Source organism: Paroedura picta, chromosome 17 (assembly GCF_049243985.1).
Source record: "Paroedura picta isolate Pp20150507F chromosome 17, Ppicta_v3.0, whole genome shotgun sequence".
Taxonomy (NCBI): domain Eukaryota; kingdom Metazoa; phylum Chordata; class Lepidosauria; order Squamata; family Gekkonidae; genus Paroedura; species Paroedura picta.
In genome coordinates, this window is record NC_135385.1 from 20,076,898 (window position 1) to 20,096,263 (window position 19,366).

The 19,366-nt window shown below is 54.5% G+C and overlaps 1 protein-coding gene across 5 annotated transcripts in view; it reads right to left on the bottom strand.

The window, feature by feature from the left end:
* DNAAF8 (dynein axonemal assembly factor 8) overlaps window positions 1-19,366 on the bottom strand; it is a 55,829-nt gene that overhangs the window by 4,236 nt on the left and 32,227 nt on the right. For 4 of the 5 annotated variants that reach the window (XM_077316577.1, XM_077316572.1, XM_077316574.1 and 1 more), the window contains exons 19-30: window positions 18,545-18,692; window positions 17,365-17,496; window positions 16,869-17,066; window positions 14,611-14,943; window positions 13,328-13,390; window positions 12,312-12,365; window positions 9,611-9,855; window positions 5,850-6,036; window positions 4,263-4,357; window positions 3,283-3,403; window positions 1,738-1,955; window positions 1,254-1,339 (exon numbers count right to left, since the gene is read on the bottom strand). In XM_077316577.1, coding sequence (XP_077172692.1) covers window positions 1,254-1,339; window positions 1,738-1,955; window positions 3,283-3,403; window positions 4,263-4,357; window positions 5,850-6,036; window positions 9,611-9,855; window positions 12,312-12,365; window positions 13,328-13,390; window positions 14,611-14,943; window positions 16,869-17,066; window positions 17,365-17,496; window positions 18,545-18,692 — 1,880 coding nt within the window. The remainder of the gene's footprint in view (window positions 1-1,253; window positions 1,340-1,737; window positions 1,956-3,282; window positions 3,404-4,262; window positions 4,358-5,849; window positions 6,037-9,610; window positions 9,856-12,311; window positions 12,366-13,327; window positions 13,391-14,610; window positions 14,944-16,868; window positions 17,067-17,364; window positions 17,497-18,544; window positions 18,693-19,366) is intronic. The other variant, XM_077316575.1, reaches the window with a different exon arrangement.

Consider the following 19,366-nt stretch of genomic DNA (forward strand, 5'->3'; position numbering starts at 1 on the left):
GAAGAAAAGGGCCTGGGGGTTTTGCACTCTGCTTTTCTCTACCCAAAAGGAGTCTCGTAGCGGCTCCCTTCCTCTCCCCACAACAAAGGCCCTGTGAGGTAGGTGAGGCTGAGGGAGCTCTGAGAGAACTGGGACTGGCAGAGAAGGAGCGGGGAATCAAACTCGGTTCCCCAGATTTGAGGCCGCCGCTCTGAAGTACGACGCCAAGCTGGCTCTCGTGAGCAACAGACGTGCTGGATGCTCCATGTATGAATGTGCACAATAAACATTTTGCACAAAAGGTTTTTTTTAGTGAACGATTCCATTCTAACCAAATTAGACCCCACTGCTCTTCGCCACCGTGCCAAGCTGGCTCAAAAGCTCACGGGCAAATTTCAGAAGGTCCTTTTGCGGGCCAGGGTGGGACTCCTCGTGCGGCCTCCCGGCCACCCCCTTCCCCCAGTTTAGGATGAGGCGTGGGCAGTCTATCACCGCGTCCCTGGCATGCCTCCCCTTCCTTCTGCTTTGGCAAGCCGCCTCCTGCACCGTGGCACATCACGCCCCGGACAGGCGTTTTGGGTTGCTTTGCCTTGTCGTCCAGGTCTGTGGCCCTAACCCACGTGGCCCTGTGGAAAAGATTGCCTTTACGCTGCCTGCCTGAGTTGTTTTCTACTGTGCAATGCACCCTGAGTCTCAGCGAGAAAGACCGGCTCTGAAGGAAGCAAAGAGGGAGAAAAAGACAGCATTTGCTAAGTATCGGGAAGCAGCAGCAAGAGACGGACGGACGGGCGGACGGGCCGGCTTCCCAGGTGGGAGTCTCTCTGGGCTAGCTGAGAGTAGGCATCAGACAGAAGGAGTGCAAAGGAAGGCAAGCCAGGCGGGAAGAATGCCTCCCTGGTAACAAGATCACATCTCCCCGCCTCCTGGCCCTTGGGCCAATTGCAGCGGAGTGACATCATGTGGAAGAACAGAGCAAACCACACCTGGGCCAGGTAACGAGGGAAAAAGAGATGAGAGATGGGGCCAGCACACAGGCAGAGCCCCGGGGGACGACAGACGGGATTCAACAAAGAGAGCTGAATGGGTGCCTGTAAAGATTCAGGGCCGTTCGCTTAGCTGATGGTTTCTCGGCATAGTTTGGCCACCCCTAGCATGACTGGAGAGGCGGACCGAAATGTGGGCAAGGCGAGGTTCCATAGGGCACCAGAGGTGGGTGGCCAGGCAGCCTTGGTGGGCTGGGTTGAGAGGGGCGGCCGGAGGGGGCTCTCCCTTACCCGTTCAGCAGGGCCTCAAAGCACACGACGGCGTTGTCCCGCTGCACCGCCAAGACCAGGCAGGGCCCCTCTGCGAGCGCGCGATGCTGGAAGACAGGGTGGCGTGAACTTCAATATCAGCAAATTCTGCAAACCCCGTTGTAAACTGTAGGTCGCAATATGCCCATCTCACAATTTAGCACGTACGGCTTTAGATATCACTGAATTTTGTAGATATTATTTCCTTGCACTACTCTTCTTTTAGTGTTTTATCACCTATTGTGCCAATATAGGTATTCCGCATCCTATTCTTATGTACACCTAGGGCCGCAGGCAGCGGGGAGACCAAGAAAAGGTTCATAATGAGCTCAACTCAGCTCAGCCAAGGAAAACTGGCTTCCTAAAGGAGCAGCTTTGCCTATAAGGAGGCAAGCAGGACTACCCAAAACCAGAAGTTCAGTGTATTTGGAGGACCGGCACGGACCATGCTCCCCATCGCCCATACCGTGCAGGAGGCCTCGCTCTCCTTGAGGCTGAGGATCGCAGTGATGCAGTGGGCCTGCGATGGATCGATTGCAGTGAGCCGCACTCCCGTCAGCAGGAAGTTCTTGCTGACCAGCTCTTCTAGAAGCTCGAGGTACGGGGGCCGCCCTGACCCCTGGCCGAGGGAGGCAGGAAGAAGCAGGCAAGTGGTCTGACAGAGCGCAGCGAGATGAGGTCGTGCTGGAGGGGGGAAGGAGGAGAAAGATTTTAAAAAGATTAAAATCACCTAATTCAGTTCTCCCCTGCTGTCCTTCGCGCACACTTCTGACCCTGTGGGGAAAAGCTGAGCTCTCGCAGATCAGGTTTCAAACGTTCAACCGTGGCTCGGGAGAGCAGATGGGGACTTCCATTCCATTCTGCAGAAGTCAAGCAAAGGGGCAAAGAGGAGAAAGTCCAATTCTCCGTGGGTTAGGAGGTCTGGGGCTGGCCACTACTCAGATCACAGTTTGGCAGTGGGGGAAGGAGGGTGGAGGACTGTGTGCTGCTATCCCAGAGGAAAACACTCCCTTCATGTAGAGACCTAGCATGTCAAGGGTGAAGATTCTAGCCTCCTCCTTGACAAGCTAGTTTTTCAAGTGCAGGATCCATGTCTGTTCAAGGAGCATCCAACCATAAGGGCCCTTTCCTGCAGCCTGCAGTGGCATTGCAGAAGGAACTGGGCAACAGAGGTGGAGACAGATGAGACGGGAATCATGCGTCTGCCACAGGTAGTGACCGTGGCTGTTCTTCCACTGCCACCCATTTTGTCAATTTTTTAAGGTGCTCCTGGAATCTGGCTCTGTTCTCCAGCAAAAAAACAGACTAACACGGCTACCCATTTGGAGCCAGGGCAAGGGTTTCTCTGCACTGTAACACATCCGTGAGAATGGGGGATACCTCCAGGCGAAATGAACTACCGTGTCCAGGTTTCTAGAGAAAGGGAGCCAGCTGGTTTGGGAATCTGAACATTTTAACATGGCTAAAATGTCGATGACGGCCATCTGGAAGGCTTCACCTGCAGGCCTGCCAGCGTCGGAACTTCGCCGAAAGACCAAGCCTGTTCCGAGCACCCATCTCACCAATCAATGAACAGCGACCTCTAGTGGCCAAGCCTCCTTCCTTACAGGACGTGGGGCCTTGTGGTCCCGGCTCCTCCAGTGTCATCCCTCTCGGCAAAGGAGCCTCGGCAGCTGCCTTGGCACCACAGCTCCACAGATTCCTTAAGTTGGGAGAGGGAGACGTCTCTGACCAAAGCAACGGAGTTTTGTACGACGCCCAGTGGAGATTTCGTGTTTAGTGCAGGCCTCGGCCTTCGGTTGAATCAACGGAGTGAGTTTCTCCTGGCTACAGGGTGGAGGTGAGGAGAGGAAACGCCCGGCTCTCTTCACAAGCCCCATAGAAACAGACGGGAACAGAAGAAGAACCTCCATCCAAGTGACAGGTGCCCTCCCAGTGCCCTCCCAGGGCAGCTGACGTCGTTCTTTTGTTTTATCTTCACAACAGCTCTGCGAGGTAGGCCGCTCCTTACCTAGACTCTGCGGTTGCTCCAGGCCCCGTAAACCGACCGGCGTTCTCCTCCCGCCTTTGACAAGCCTGCGCCGTCTGCCGGTTTGAAGGCCGAGCGTGGGATCAGAAGTCAGCCTCCCGATCTGGGGAGAAAAGAGAAAGGGAAGAAGTTGGGGGGACTTGGTTGCTCAAGCACAGGTAGGCCTGTTGCCTCTTCCGGAATTGGCCACAGGCTTCGCTAGGGGGTTAATAACCTATACAGTTCTCCTGGGAATCACTGTCTTTTCACGCATCATTTCAAAACAACATGATCAAAACAAACACAGGTATCTATAGGGACAGATTCCAATGGGTAGCCGTGTTGGTCTGAAGTAGCACAATAAAACCAGAGTCCAGTGACACCTTTAAGACCAACAAAGATTTATTCAGTCTGAGGAAAGAGGGCTTGCACTCGAAAGCTCACAACTTGAATAAATCTTTATTGGCCTTTACTGGACTCTGATTTTATAGGTATCTATAGGGCGACTTTTGAGTCCGGGTGCATCTTTAAGACCAACCAAGTTTCAGTTGAAGTCTAGCAGGGGCTCATGGGAATTGTAGTCCATGGACCTCTGGAGAGTCGCAGTTTGGCCATCCCTGTTTCAGCAAATAAATCAATGAATGCCCGCAGCTGCCGTTTACTGAATCAGACCGCTGTTCCGTCAAGGTCAATGTTGCCTGCTCTGACTGTCAGCAACTCTTGGCAAAGGTCCTTCGCGCCGCCTACTACCTGGTCCTTTTCGACCTAGAGATGCCGTGGATTCAACCCGGGGCCTTCTGCGTTCAAAACAGAGGCTCTTCCCCCAATCGCAACAGTGCGCATTCTCAGATCCTTAGCATCGGGCTGAAAACCGGTCACAACCAATGGCAACCGGTGGGGGAAAGACGACAATTAAAATGACACAGATAAAAGGAGAGTTCCATCTGCCAGGGAGGACGGCCAGGTAAGACGGGGCCTCCTACCTGTTCTTCCTCTAAAGCGGGACAGTCGGCCCCGCACAGCCCTTCCGGAAAGAACAGCCGAATGTCCCGGACGGCGACACAATAAGAAACGGAGCCTAGCAGAGAGGAAGAGATGATACCATCAGGCTATGAATAAAACATCGTCTCTGCTCCCCGTTCGTCCCCCAGGAAGATGGATGGCACCCAGAGTCCCGGAGAAATTGCTTTAAAGGGCCGCAGTGCCGCGCTGTGATGGCCAACGTTGAAAGCTATTATCCCGGGGAACGACTTCATTGTCTCCTTGCTGTTTGGGCTGGGCTCTGTTACGACTCGGCTCCGTCTTCCGCCGCCTCCTTTCAAGCTAAGTAATAAAGTGCGGGGAAACTGGGATGGGTCCCCGGCAAAGCTGCTGTGATTCTTGGGGTGTTTTTGAGTCCCGGAGCGCTGGTGGAGTTATCGAGAAATGAAACCGTTTCCATGCCTGCACCAGACACGAGGTGATCTAGGCTCCCCTTCCCCCCTGCTCCGTCCCGTGTAAATAGGCACAGCGGAATATTCGCTCGCCCGTTTGAACAAAGGAGAAAGGCCGGTTTTGTTTGTCTGGGGTTGGCTTCGCCGGATCCAGAGGCAGGAGGGAGCATTTCGTACGGGTGGGGAAGTGGGCATGCGTGTGTGTTTCCCGAGCACCCCCGTAACGCCCATCTAAATGGCTCTGTGGCATGAGGATGTTCAAAATGGCGGCTGCAGAGGGCCCTCCCAACCTGGGCCTGCCGTTTCCGGCTCCAGGCGAAGAGGGAAGCAAAAGTTTTGCTTTTAAACTTAACTAGTTGGCCCCGTCTTCAACACCTCTCTCTTTGACGTAGATCGACACAGCTGTCAAATGGCCCCCTGCCCTCCTCTTCCCCCCCCTCTCCACTCTATTTATTAAATTAAACTTCTAGATCTCCCCCTCCTGAGACCCCTCCCCTTGCTCTAGATCCTGGGCTCCAAGCAACGCGGCCTGATATCGCATTAGTCTCCTAAGCTGCCGTATCGCTCTGTTGGCTCGCATTCAACTTCTTGTGTACCAGAACTCTTAAGTCCCTTTCCAATGTGCTACGATCAAGCCAGCTATTCCCCATCTTACATGAACACAGGAGGGCTCAGCCTCCCTCCTTCCCTCCTTTCCCTCCCTGTTGTGCTAAAAATTCCAATCTGAACCACAGCCACGAGGTCGTTACTTACACTTTAACACACCCACACACCCAGGAGATCCAAGCATGGCTCTGGATTGGTGCCGAGGCTGCATGCTCACGCACACCTGCTCGGCAGTAAGAAGCGCTGCCACGTTGTACCTGACTTCAGGTGACCTTGCAGGGATTTCTAGGCTGGTGGCTAAGAGGTGGTTAAGTCACTGCCTGCCTCCGGCCTTCTATGGCGGAGTATTGACCAGGGCCGACTGAGCTTCCCTGGGCCATCCGGGTGAGGCCAAGAGCCACAACAGTGCTGCAGAACCGCGTAAGGCCGGCCGCCGTGTTGCATCCGAAACGCAGAGCTCTCGTCGGCCTACGCATCCGCCAGGTGCCAAATCGGCCTCCCCGGATTTCAAATAGGGGCCTCGAAACTCACCGTACAGCCCGTTCCGGGCCGAGCTGAGGCGGTACTGAGCCCTCCAAGAAAAGGGATTCGCGGCTCGGGCTCGCTTTGTGTCTTCCGGCCCCAGCAGGTCGAGAAGCTTCTTCACGGCGTTTTCCCGCTGGAGGCACAGCACCAGGGAGGAGCCGGAGGTGAGGTCGGCGGACTCGGCCTGCAGCCCCTAGGAAGGAAAGGGAAAGAAGAGCTACGGGGGAAAGAGCCACGCCGGTGCTCGCTTTTCCAAAGGGAGAGTAGCTGGCCTGTTCATCTCTCTCCACCGGAAAAATCCTGAAATGCGGAACCCGGTGCTGTTTAATCACCTTAGATTCTGGGCTCCCCTGGGCTTCCATGGAGGTCTCCCTTCCAAATAACAGCCAGGGCCGACCCGGCTTAGCTTCTGCTATCTGATGGGGTTGGTCTAGCCTAGGCTGTCCAGGCCAGGGAGGGAATATTTCAGGCAACTTGAAACTTTAACGCTGCCGGGAACCGGCCAGTCGCCTTCCACCCCAAGTGTTGCTCCTTTCCCATCAGGACAATTATAACGGCAACAGCAATAAGTGTGTTCTTATATCCTGCCCTTCTCAGTAGACTTTTGGGCGGATAACATCTGATCAAACAACAGCGCAGCACGGGTGACTCCCCCCCCCCACACACTCCCGGTTAACTCTTGGTGATCCACAATGGGGCCAAAGCCGACTTCCTCACACTTCTCAGATGACAGGGCCGGACGCCGCCGGTCACGGGATTCTCTGAGTCATGACCGAGGAGAGAGACGGATTGGACTTGGGGGTGATGGAAACGTTGGTGCCTTAAGAGGGCTGCAGGAGGCCAGAAGGACATCTGCCCCCCCCCCCAAATCTCCAATCTCAGATTTTATTGACCTCGACGGATTCAACTACATCTGGGTCCAGCTGTCGGCACTGCATTTCGAAGCGCAGAGTCCACTAGGGATCTCGGAGTTTGCAGACTCGCGGCAGGGAGAAAACATCCGTGCTGTTTCCTAAACCCGGCTCCATTTGCAGAGAAGAAGCTGCAACACGCTGAGTGTCCCTCGAGGCTGCGGGGCGAGGAAATTCCAGGCGAGGCTCGAGGCCGCTCGCTGGGGAGAGGAGATCCCTCAGCAGGGTCGGCCTGCCTTTCGGGCGGCTGCAGTTCCAAGGCCGGGATTTATAAGGGCTCTGGGCCTTTTACTTGACCCTGCTGCTCGGGCGGAATTAAACCTTGCTATTGATTTGGCGTTCCATGAGGAGAAGCGCTTTTATGGCTAATGTGATTAGAGAGCCACAACGCAGGAGCTGCATCATGCACTAGGTAGGGAGAGCCGGGTGGGGGGGAGGGAGTTCCTTGGAAGGCCTCTAAGGGCACTTAAGATGGAAAGGATGGGGGTGGGGTGTTGTTGTGGATTCTGGAGCATTAAACATGAGCCTCTGACCCAGGCTGGGAGATCCGCACAGACGGGCAGCTGCCAAGGCCCAGGGAAATGGAGAAAGGCCACTGCCTTCCTTGCCTCCCACAATCCCCAAGGAGCTGGGGAAAGGGAGAGGTGCTCATGTGTGCATCACACCAGTCCCCAACCTTTTTGAGCCCATTAAGAATCCAGCTGTGGCATGGCAGGTGTGGCCACAAAAATGGCCGCCGCAGGAGGCGGAGCCATCCACAAAATGGCCGCCGCAGGAGGCGGAGCCTGCCACAAAATGGCTGCCATGGCTTAATTTTAGTAGCACAGCGCTACTGTGGCTGCTGCTAGGGCAAGATTTTAAAAAATCAGCACAGCCAAGCACGTCTCCCGGAGTCAACCGGAAACCTGGCTGGTATAAGCCCAACCTGGGCCCATCTACTTCTAAAAACACTTGACAGGTGCCAGAATCCTGGCATGTCACTGTAATCGACTGCCCGAGTCCAGGAGCTCCAGTGAGTGAATGCCCTCCAGCTTGATCATGCACTCTGCTGAGTGCTGCATGCAGGAGAGCGAGGCAGACAGGGACCTCTTGGGGGTGGCACGGCATTGCCGTTATCCCGGAGCCCATCATCAATCGCAGCTGTATGCGGGACAAGGCTTCCCTTTGTCGGAAGCTGGGTGGATTTGTCTGCCTCGGCCTGGTTGTTTGGGTGGGCTGAAATTTGTGGAATGCCTCGCAGCCCGGTTTCCCCCGTCCTCCCATAATTGCAGCTTGTGCGGCTGATTGTTTGCACGGAGACGTCTTTAATTGGCTGCCGGCGGCGTGGAGCACGTTTTGTTTGGGAAAGCGAGGAGAGAACGGGCTTTTTAACAAAGAAGGAAGAACGGTGACAGCGCAAAGGAAAGCATGGAATCTCGCCCTGGGATTTTGTGCAGGCGCATGATTTGTCCTGAGCATTGCTGGCTTGGGTAACCCAGAACCAATTTTCGTGGTTCTGGCTCTTAAGATGTTTCCCATGACCACGTTAACGCAGGCAGGCGTGCTCACAAAGATGGTCGTTTTACTGCTTTTCTATTACACATTTCGGTCATGGAGCTCCAGACCTCTGGCTCGGGGTGTCCTGGAGGTTTCCCACCCTTGCCCCGACCAGACCCACGGCAGCTTAACTTCAGCAAGGCCGCTGCATCATGTCCCCGCAGGCAGCATCTTGGACCCCTGGCGGGTGGCCCATCTTGCCTTTCTTTCAGAGTGAGCGTCGGGCTCTAAAAATAGACCCGCTCCTCTATTTATCATGTCCCGGTGCCACAACTGTCACATCTGGAGTTGCACAGCGCGGCTGACGGCTTTGGCAAATCATTTCCTGTAATTTCTCACGCCTTAATTGAAAAGGCAGAGAGAGAATAATCTGACAGTGCCTTCGCTCTGCCACCGCAGCAACGCCGGGGCTCTGTCGGATCAGCGTTAAGTCTCAGATCACTGGGCGGGAAGGGGAGGGGCACGATTAAAAATATCAAGCCTGCAGGGGTCCCTGTGTGCATGCAGGTGGCAAACACACCACAGGTGCTTGGGCCTCGAGGAAACGTCGCTCACAGGCAATAGGTGTGCGTGGTCCACGTTCTCATGGTGGGTCAAGCTCAACACGGACACCACAACCTCTATTAGTCATCTGACGTCAAATTACAGGTTGTGCAGCTCTAATTCAGGCAGAGGAAAGGAGAAGATGCTTAACCCCCCAGGGGCTTGTTCCTCTGTCCCCTTCCCAAGGCTTTTTAAAGAACTGTTAGGAATAACAGATGGAAACCTGGCTTTCCCCCTCCTTTTTTTCTGTGAAGGGCAAGGGGTCCAGTTTAAAAAACAGCCCTGCAGAGTTAAAAGGGTCAAATACCCTTCTCCCATTCTCCACGTGGCCCCGAGGGCTTTCCTGTATTCTCAGTTTCCTTGTTTATAAGTTCCTGTTTCCATGGGGGGGGGTGTGTGTGTAACTTTTCTGTATAGCTCCCTCTAGTGGTCAATTCAATGTTGCAGCAGGTTGTGCCTGCCTTAACGGCTGTGATACCGATTTGGCCTTTCCTCATACTTCTATGGCAAATGGGTACTGATTGCCGTGGTACAAACCCTTTACATATGTTAACGTAAAAAGAGCAACCCATGGGGAAGGAGAAACACTTGGGGTAGAAGAAAACTGCTCAAGTTCACGGCAGCATTAAGAGTAACACGCTAGAGCAAGTCCTTCAGTCTTTCATCATAGGGTTTGTTCCCCGGTCTCCAACGTGACACGCTCAAGACAGTTCCGAACCTGTTCAGTTGTCATGGCTCCCAACCAAGAAACTTTGATTCCCGTAAGAATCTACTGACCTCTAACAAAGTCTCACGCTGAACTTGGGACATGGATTTGATCCGCCCGTCACGTTCGGTACTTGCCCGACCAACCTCTTCATCTTCCGACGAAAGGAGCGCTTTGATGCCCTCCGCGTCCAAGTCCACGTGCTTCATTCCGACCAGGCGGAATCTCTCCAGGTCCAGTTTCCGAAGGATCCGAGGTAGATTACGGGTCCACATGCCGGGCTTGATCAACAGCACGGTGCAAAGGAGCTCGGCACCTGTCCAGGAGAGGAGTGGAAGAAGCTGCAGGAGGAGTTCCAAACGGCACCCTGTACAGGTGGGCATAGCTGTCACTGAGCTGACCTACCTGAGCACGGGTTTGTGTGTGCACGGCTTTCTCCGTGGAGGGAATGCCTCCTAGCATAGTCGGAGGTGGTACGGCCAAAACATTGGTCTGTAAGGACTAGACCAGTAATTAAGCCAATGAGAATAAAGAGGAGTGTCATGACCCCGTGGCATGAGCACAGTCTTAGGGAGTTCTGAGCAGAAAGTCCATAAGGGATTTTATTTAGTTCTTAGTCCAGGAGAGCTATTACAGGCAGTCAATCACAACAGGCAAGCACGGCTAAAGAGCAAAAATCCAGGAGAGGTAAAGGTTTCAGCACATACCCTCCTTCACTCGGCGTTTTCGTGCCAAAAGCCTTTCCCATGGCAAAGCCCTTTTATCCCCAAAGTGAAAGCAACTCGTAGCTTAGCACCTGGGGGCTAGACGTTCCCCAAGGACGTTTATTCCCTTCAGAAACTACACCGCTTTCTCCATAAGCCGTAAACAAGACGCCAAGCGATCAAAGAACCCAAAAGTCAGGGAGCGGTGCGGCAAAACAGAGCATGGACAAATACCAGGAGACCCCCTTAACTAGAGGGAGACCCCTGATCGACGACATGGAGCCAATAAGGGGATACAAACAACAACAAGTTGGGCGTATTTATCAAGTACTTGTTTTATCAACATATGCACCTTTAATCGCCTTTAGTGTTTCTAAACACACCAAGTTTTTAGACCCAGACCTAACAGATCTTGAGAAACGGTGGATTTCCATTTACAGATAAAGAATCGAGGCACAGAGGCAGCATCTCAGGAGAAAACAGCTTAGCGGCCTGCGAGGAATCTTCATGTGTGTGTGTGTGTTAATTCCTCTTCTGGAATTTGACATGTCATCGACTTGTCGGCGGTCGTGTGAGAAATCCATAGCAAGGATCAGAATGCTAGTTGCCAATACATGGCAGGGACACTTTCCCCCAGCATCTGTTGCCAAGGAGCCGGCGATTCTCCTCATGACTGTCCTCGAGGAGGTTTTCATCTTGCCGGCAAGAGACCTCCGGGTAGGAAATGGGTCACAGAGATTTGCTCCCGCATCCTGCTCCCCCTGGGGAGAGGAAGGGAAGGTGATTGGAAGCCGCTTTGAGACCCCTCCAGGCAGTGAAAAGCAGGGTATAAAAAACAGCTCTTCTTCTTTTTAAAGACGAGCAGAGCTTTCGAGAATCACCCCTCACTTCATCAGCCGCAGCTGTATCAGAAGAAGTGAGCGGTGATGCACAAAAGCCGCCAACTCTGCCCCAAATTTACTTGTCTGGAGTCAGCCAGGAAGGGCTAAAAAGAACCAGGGATGACTTCCTTCTCTGAGTAACTTCCCAAGCAGGGCGTTGTAGAGACCTCCGAGGTATCTCCTGGGCACCGCCAGTCAGCAGTGAGAGTTCTGCCAGGCACACGGCAGGCCCTCGCTGCTCTGGCTGGCGATGCCCGTCTCTTGCCCGCCCATCAGGTGATGGCAGAGATGAAGTTGACGGAAAGCAAAATGCTCGTGAGGAAACGGAGCAATGAGTTCAGGCGGAGGATGCGGTAAAAGAATGCGGTAAAGGATGTCTGGCCGCCATGGCTGATTAAAGCCTGTCATTCTGCCCTCGCTTCTCAGAGTGGCAGAGAACTGAGTAGGACAGAGACGGGGAGGAAACAGAATCAGACGTACAGTGGTAAGAGGATTAAGAGAAAGAAGGCGATTAAGAGATAACTAGATAAGGGCTAGAGGAGATGCAGGGCAGGCTGTTCTTGGGCTGCTCTCCCTGACGAGGCAGGAAAAGGACCGAGAGGGCGGGGGACTCCCGTGGAAGAGGCAGGAAGGAGAAAAGAAGTCATTCCTACCTCCCGGAAAGGATGGTGAAAATCACCAACCCAGAGAACACAGAACCATAGAGATGGAAAAGGTCATACAGGCCAACCTGTGCTCAATCAGCCTAAAGCAGGTGTAGTCAACCTGTGGTCCTCCAGATGTTCATGGACTACAATTCTCATGAGCCCCTGCCAGCAAACGCTGGCAGGGGCTCATGGGAATTGCAGTCCATGAACATCTGGAGGACCACAGGTTGACTATCCCGGGCCTAAAGCATCCAGGATAAGGATCTTGTCCAGCCGTTGCTTGAAGACTGCCATTGAAGGGGAGCTCCCCACCTCCTTAGGCAGCCCATTCCACTGCTGAACAACTCTGCTGAAATTATTTTTCCTGATGATATCTAGCCGGTATTGTTCTACATGCTCTCCACGAAGTTTGAACCCATTAGTTTAGGAGGGAAGAGGAGATAAACAAACACATCATGCAAGGGGCATAGAAGTAGAGGGGGGATACAGCATGGGGGCGTGCCCTGTCCGTCTCCCTCTCCCACACTGCGGGGTCCTTACCTGCTTGCATAAAGCGGAACAGTGACTCTGTATGGCTCGTCTGAGTCTCCTTCCCTGCAAAAGAATCATGAATGTCTTTGTTTAGGGGGATGGGGGGGTCGGGGGCGGACAGCAGATAGGGGTTAGGGGGTGAGCAGTCATAAATGCTGGTTCAATTCAGACTTCGGACCAGAGGGGGAAGAAAAGCAGCTCAGCTGGGAGGGGAGATACCATTCAACAGAAGAATGGGGAGGTTTCTGAACTGGGTCGGGGGTGGCTATGGACAGATGTCTATGGACTACAATTCCCATGAGCCCTTGCCAGCATGGTAGCCCACAGACATCTGAAGAGCACCCTGGGTAAATTAAATGTACTTTCAATGGTCCTTAATGGCTGGGAAATGTTTCCTCCACTTTTGCCCAGTGCCTGAAGGAAGTGACCTCAAGTGAAAAACGGGGAGAGAAGCGTGTGAAGAAAGTGTGGCAGATTCTAGCAGGGAGTGGGAGAGGAAAGCAGAACACCTCCCCTGGGAATGGGGCTGATGCTTTGCAAGGGTTCAGGATCTCCCCCTTTTCTGAAGATCTGAACTGCAGTAGACGCTCCGCTGCCCTTCAGGAGTAGCCCTTGGGCTCCTCCTGAGCTCCCCCCTTCACAACGAGGCAAACACCGTCGAGAATCGCCTGACGCCTCCGGCCCGTTTTCCTCCAGGGAGAACCAGCCCAGCTAAGAGCCACTTTAACCCTGGGCTAAAACAAAACATGGAGGGTTCTGATTTTACATTCCCACCCAATAATTAGTGGCTTCTCTTTCTGTGTCATCCATCTTGGCATTCGCTTCTCCTGTCGGTGGGGCTAGGGATAAGGACGATGCCTCGCATCTACACTATCAAGGCCTTCTTCAGAATTTAGGGCAAGGCCAGGGGTGGCCCAAGCTTGCTGATTGCGTGACGAGCTACGTCAGAGGAGAAGCTTCCCAACATCGTCTCTGCGTACAACAGAAAGAAACGCTCCTTGGGAGCAAACGACTGCGGGACTTACCTTTGGACTGGGAGCGCCTGGCGGGTGGCGGCAGGTACTTCCGGGCAGAGCGGCAGTGGGGATCTACCAAGAGAAAGCAACAGGGTTGTCGGGAATAAGCGGAGGGGGATTTTGGACCACATTAGGCTGTGAAAACGGAACCGGCTCCCCAGTGCGGCTGGGTCCCTCCCCCCTGGGTCCCCATTTGCATCGGAGTTGGGCTAGAACGCTGCCTTGTTCTTGTGGCTGAAGGCTCTCCGGGGACTTCATCCTCCAACTCAGAGGCTATCTTCCAGCAGCCGATTTCTACAAGCTAGATACGCATTGAGCAAAGAAGCGCCTTTTCATGCTTGTCTTGAACCTATCGCCGATCAGGGCCACAAAGGGGCTCTTTCAGCCAAAGGAGGGAAGCTGACAGACCCCCCCCCGGAAAAGATTCCATCTGCCTCCCCTGTGTAGCACAGGCCCAAAACACGATGACTTGCCCCCCTCCCCGGGCGCTCCAGCTGACCCCCAGAAAGCTGTCCTCTGAGTCCCTCGTACTGGGCGGTCTTGGCCAGAGGCAAGCAAACCTGGCTGTGATACCCTTGGAACTTCAAACTGCTCAGGGAAGTGTGGAGGGGTGGGGGGGGGCTTTGAAAAGGAAATCAGGGCCACAATCTGCTAGGCCGGCCCTTCTCAATGAGGGCCATATGGCTCCTTGGTAGTGGTAGCGGTGGCACTCTTGAAGGAAGCCACAGACGAAAAAAATTTGGGAAGGAAGCGGGGCACCAAAAACCAACCCCTCTTCTTTTCTGTCTTCTAAAAGGCCCCTGGGTCCAAGCAGGGTCCAGACTGGCAGCGTCTGCCTCTCTCGGTCGCAAAACGGATCTCACTTCCTTTTTTTTAGCATCCAATTATGACAATCGCAACCTCTCCTGTCCTCAACGTGTCCACAGTTAATTATCTGGCTGAGACACTTCTGAATTGCAGACGGGCTTCCTCAGCCTTTGGTATTTTAACGTTTGAATGGAATTGGATGTAAGGGGAGGGTGGGGTGGGGTGGGTGGAAATTAATGATGTTCCCAGCAGGCAGCGGCAGCCGCTTGGTAATGAGGCAGCGCACTGCACTCAAGAGGCAGATCCTGGGGGCCAAGAAGGGTCCGTGAGCAGGAGGCAGAACAATATTCACCCCCCCCTGCCCCCTCCCCCCGTGAGCGGGCGATCCCCTTGGATTGGCCGCCTCAGAGACCGAAATGTCAGAGGCCAGGCCCGACCGTCTTCCGCAGGAGAGCTCGGTGCAAGGAGGAGAACGTCCCACGCACCGCCCACAAAGTCTTCCGTGGCGAAGAAGACGGCCGCCTGCCGATAGGCCGTCTCCGGGGTTGAGGACATAATTCTCCGGAGGTTGCGGGTGTCCGCCTTTGGCTTGCTGTCGGGGAGCGTCGGAGCCGCCAGGATCCCGGCGAGGCCCGCGAAGGCGGCGATCCTCCGGAGGGCGCAGACGAGCGCGGGGCTGGACATGAGCGTCTGGATGCTCGCGGGCCAGCGCCGATCGCCCACTTCGAAAGGCGTCACTTCCTTGGCTTGGGACCGAGTGAGGCGGGGGAGCCATTTCAGCGCGAGAAGCTCGAAGCACTGGCCGAGGCCGTTTGAGGCTGCCCAGAGAAGTGGGGAGGGGGTGGGAGAAAAGGTCACGACTGAGGATCATGGCAGTCTTCTGTGGGAGATTCTCCCCCCCCCCCACGCAGCCCTCTCAGCATCCTGCTCCTAGCAGGTTTCCTTCTGAAGCCCAAACTATATTTTTTTGCACCGCTTCCTGGCCCACCTTCAAGCCCGGGAGTGGTTGGAAAACCTGATCATTCAGTTTAAAAAACAAACGGGGAGCAAAATGAACATCAAGAGTCCTTATTTCTGTCTTTCTCAACTTTTTTACCATTGAGAAGCCCTCTGAATCATAGAATCATAGAGTTGGAAGGGGCCATACAGGCCATCTAGTCCAACCCCCTGCTCAACGCAGGATTAGCCCTAAGCATCCCAAAGCATCCAAGAAAAGTGTGTCTCCAACATCCATCCGGCTTCGAGAAGCCCCAGAAGGGGCGCGATCGAGCAGAATAAGGTTGGGAAGCAGAGCTGTGGACACGCCCACCTGGGGCCCCGCCCCTTCCCATCCCCTCCAGGCCTCTCATTGGCCGTTTGGGGAGGAGTGGGCGGGTTAGCATGGCCACATACGGTCATATCATCCAATAAACGTGGGACCATTTTGAAAAACATCTAAACAAATTTCTTCCCCGCCGTTCGGGAAACCCTTCCAGAGCTGTCAAAGAAACCCCAGGCTTTCACGAAACCCTGTTTGAGAAAGTCTGCTTTATTTGGATGTCCTTGGCCAGTGAAAAAAACCCAGCCCAGACCCTCACTGTTCTTCACACACGCACCCCAACTGAAAAAACCCTTTCGGAGGCACCCTCGTGTTGCAAAGGCCCTGCTGCTGTTTGCTGAGAGGGAAAGAGATCGAGGGAGGTTTGGGGAGGGGGAGACACAGCAGGTCGCCTCGTTCTGAAGAGGAAACGGACAAAAGCGTCCCGATCCGTTTTCGGAGACGGCTGCTAAAGCAGACTCCCCGAGTGCTGGGGAGCGCTCCCACAGAGGCGCGTGCATAATTACAGGGTTTAGGCCAACTCTGATCGTGTTTCCTTGGCAGGGAGATTAATTATAGATCCAAACGAGATTGTCGCCCCAACCTCACGCGCATGAGGAAGTTATTCATGTTTGTGTTTGCAAACTGGGCTTGTGGCGCATGGTTGAGGAACCGGGGGGCTTTCCAATGTTACAGGGCTGCCCTAGCTCTGCAGCAAAACCCTCGAGAGAAAGGCCCCTCCCTTGGCCTTGGATCGGGCACAGTCCTTATGCTTTAGGACAGGGGTAGTCAAACTGCGGCCCTCCAGATGTCCATGGACTACAATTCCCAGGAGCCCCCTGCCAGCATTCGCTGGCAGGGGCTCCTGGGAATTGTAGTCCATGGACATCTGGAGGGCCGCAGTTTGACTACCCCTGCTTTAGGAGCTTGATGGATCCTATTCAGCCACCAAGCAAATCGGGCCTGGGCCAAATCGGATGAAAGCAAACAGGATTCTAATGCACTTTAATCTATACTAACACCCGTCGCTGCTCCTTCCAATAATAATACGCTTGGTGTAGTGGTTAGGGGCGGCGGACTTCTAATCTGGCGAGCCAGGTTTGATTCTGCACTCCCCCACATACAGCCAGCTGGGTGACCTTGGGCTCGCCACGGCACTGAGAAAGCTGTTCTGACCAAGCAGGAATCTCAGGGCTCTCTCAGCCTCACCCACCTCACAGGGTGTCCCGTTTGGGTCACTGCGTTGAAAGGAATCAGAATAAATTTCTGACCAATGTGTGGCAGCTGGGCCGGAGGAAGGGCTGGATCAGCACCGAGTATCAGAAAGCAGCCGGTTGCAGACGTTAAGCTCCTTAGGAGAAGCCTGATATGCATCTTTCTGAAGGTCTGCTGCCGTTCTGCTCCATGAACAGCATTCCCTGTGGCAAGCTCTGAGGTGGGGATTACCTGGGCCTTGCCCTTCTTCCACGTTGTCGCTGAACGCAAGGAGAGGGTGCAGGAACTCGCCCGCAGTCCTCACGGCTTCTTTCCCAGACAGGGTCAGCAGGACGATCTGTTCCATGTCAGGATCGGAGGCGTATCTCCTGGGGCGTAAAACACCCAGGGATGTGAGGCAGGGATCGGGCACCGTGGAAAAACTTCCGCCTGCCAATGAAACGAGACAAATACTCAGGTCGCCGCACGTGACTTTACTGCCCTGGTGGGCTGGCGCTTTGGATTTAGGAGGGATCCCGCCCTGGCATCTCCACGGATTCAGGCGAATGCAGGCCCAGCCCCTGAGGGGAGCGAATTTCCTCCCCCAAGCAGAAATGTTCTTAAAGAGAAAAATCACAGAGTGGCACGGGTCAGCTCTGCCTTCGGGCTTTTGGCCACCGCGTCACCCTCGGTCTCCTGCAGGCCGCAGCCACAATCGTAGGCCCTGCTCTGCTCTGCTCTCACGCACCAAGGGCCTGCAGCAAGCTGTCGGTGTAAGGAACGGCGTGAAAACTCCATTCGGGTTCCAGTCGAAGTCCAGGCGGCCGTCCGTCCTGCATCGCTGCCAGGAAGCCTTTCTCCGCCAGGCCGTTCATCAACCCTAAAAAGCGGGTCGGGGGGGAAAAAACGAAGACTGTGAGAAGAGTCTATTTTTGGCAGAACGTCGTAGGGATGCCACTAAACATGACCTTCACGCTGGGTCATGTTTCCAGCTGCTTGCAGCAGCCGCACGCCAGTAGACGGCAGCGCTTGCCGAGCCGAAATCATATATTCCGCCACAAAAAACCTCAAGAGCTGCTAGTGCTTCTAGTGGCAACCCGCTAAAAAAAATGCTGCTGGGCTACCAGAAAGCTTTCAGCAACCTCACAAGATTAGATGTGGGACGGCCTCCCCTGGTTCCGTTTGAGGCCGTATGAACCCATGTGTGGATCCGCTGGCCAGTTCGGGCCACCAGACCACTCTCAGGAGAGAGACGTCATCAGGACATGAGAGAAGCTATGTTGGGTCACACGGTGGCCCAAACCCAGGAGATCCACCAGCAGGGCCTGGACTACAGAAGGGCCCCCACTGTTTCCCCCCAAGCACCTAGAATATGGAGCATCACTACCCCAGATATAAGAGACACCATGTTGGATCAGGCCAATGGCCTATTCACTCAACTACTCTGTGCCACACAGTGGCCACAACCCAGGGGCCACCAGGAGGTCCACCAGCAGGGCCTGAACTCCAGAAGGGCCCCCACTGTTTTCCCCCAAGCGCCTAGAATATCACTGCCCCAGACATAAGAGATGCCATGTTGGATCAGGCCAACGGCCCATTCACTCCACTACTCCGTGTCACACAGTGGCCACAACCCAGGAGCCACCAGGAGGTCCACCAGCAGGGCCTGAAATTCAGAAGCCCTCCTACTGTTGCCCCCCAAGCACCAAGAATATGGAGCATCACTACCCCAGACATAAGAGACGCCATGTTGGATCACACCAACGGCCCATCCAGTCCAACACCTTGTGCCACGCATTGGCCACAACCCAGGGGCCACCAGGAGGACCAGAACCCCAGAAGCCCTCCTGCTGTTGCCCCCCAAGAGACAGCATCACTGCCCCAGACAGAGCGTTCCCTCCATCCCTTGTGGCTGACAGAGCTTTTACCTTTCAGCAGTGCAGCGATGTGATGGCTGGCGTTCTCCTTCCTCAGCAGCAAAGCTAAGCAGTGCCTCCGGGGCTGGACCGGAACGCTGTCCCCTGAGCCACTCCCATTCGGCAGACCGGAAGCCTCGCGAGGGCAAAACACAGCTGCCTGTCAAAGGTAAAACCCAGCAATTTCCAGGGTTGAGACGTTCCGCTTGGAAGTCCTCAAGAGAGCTGAGCGGCGGGACGTCCCGCTAGCCCTGCCATTACTGAGCTGGAGGCTCGGACCTGTGCTTTGAGAAAATGCTCCAGCAGAAAAACGACCATTGGAAAGTGGGGCCTTCAGCAATTGGGCTTGCTTCTGTGTACCAAAGGGATCATCCGGAGCCCAGACTGGCGTGGCAGCGTGGTTATTTGGACCACAGTCACGTGATATGACAGTGGACCTTGGCAGGTCTGAGACCAGCCGCTTCTGAGCTTTTCACCGTGGAGGGACAGCGGTCCTCATGCAAATCCCCCTGCCCCCACAATGGCTTGCTTCACGATTAAATTACATAGCAGGGAATCTGCACGCCTCGCTTGGACAGTGTGGTTAGGGACGCCGTATCTTGTGAGCTTGGCAGCTACGTTACAAGAATATTAACTCACAATAAGAGTAAACAAGGTGAGATGTGAGAGGTCTGCTTCTAGGACCTTTTGCAGGGTCTCAGGCAGAGGTCTTCCTCATCACCTGCTACCTGATCCTTTTGCAGGGAGATGCCAAGGATGGAACCTGGGACCTTCTGCGTGCCAAGCAGAGATTCCTCCCCTGAGCCAAGGTCTCAGACAGAGGTCTTTCACATT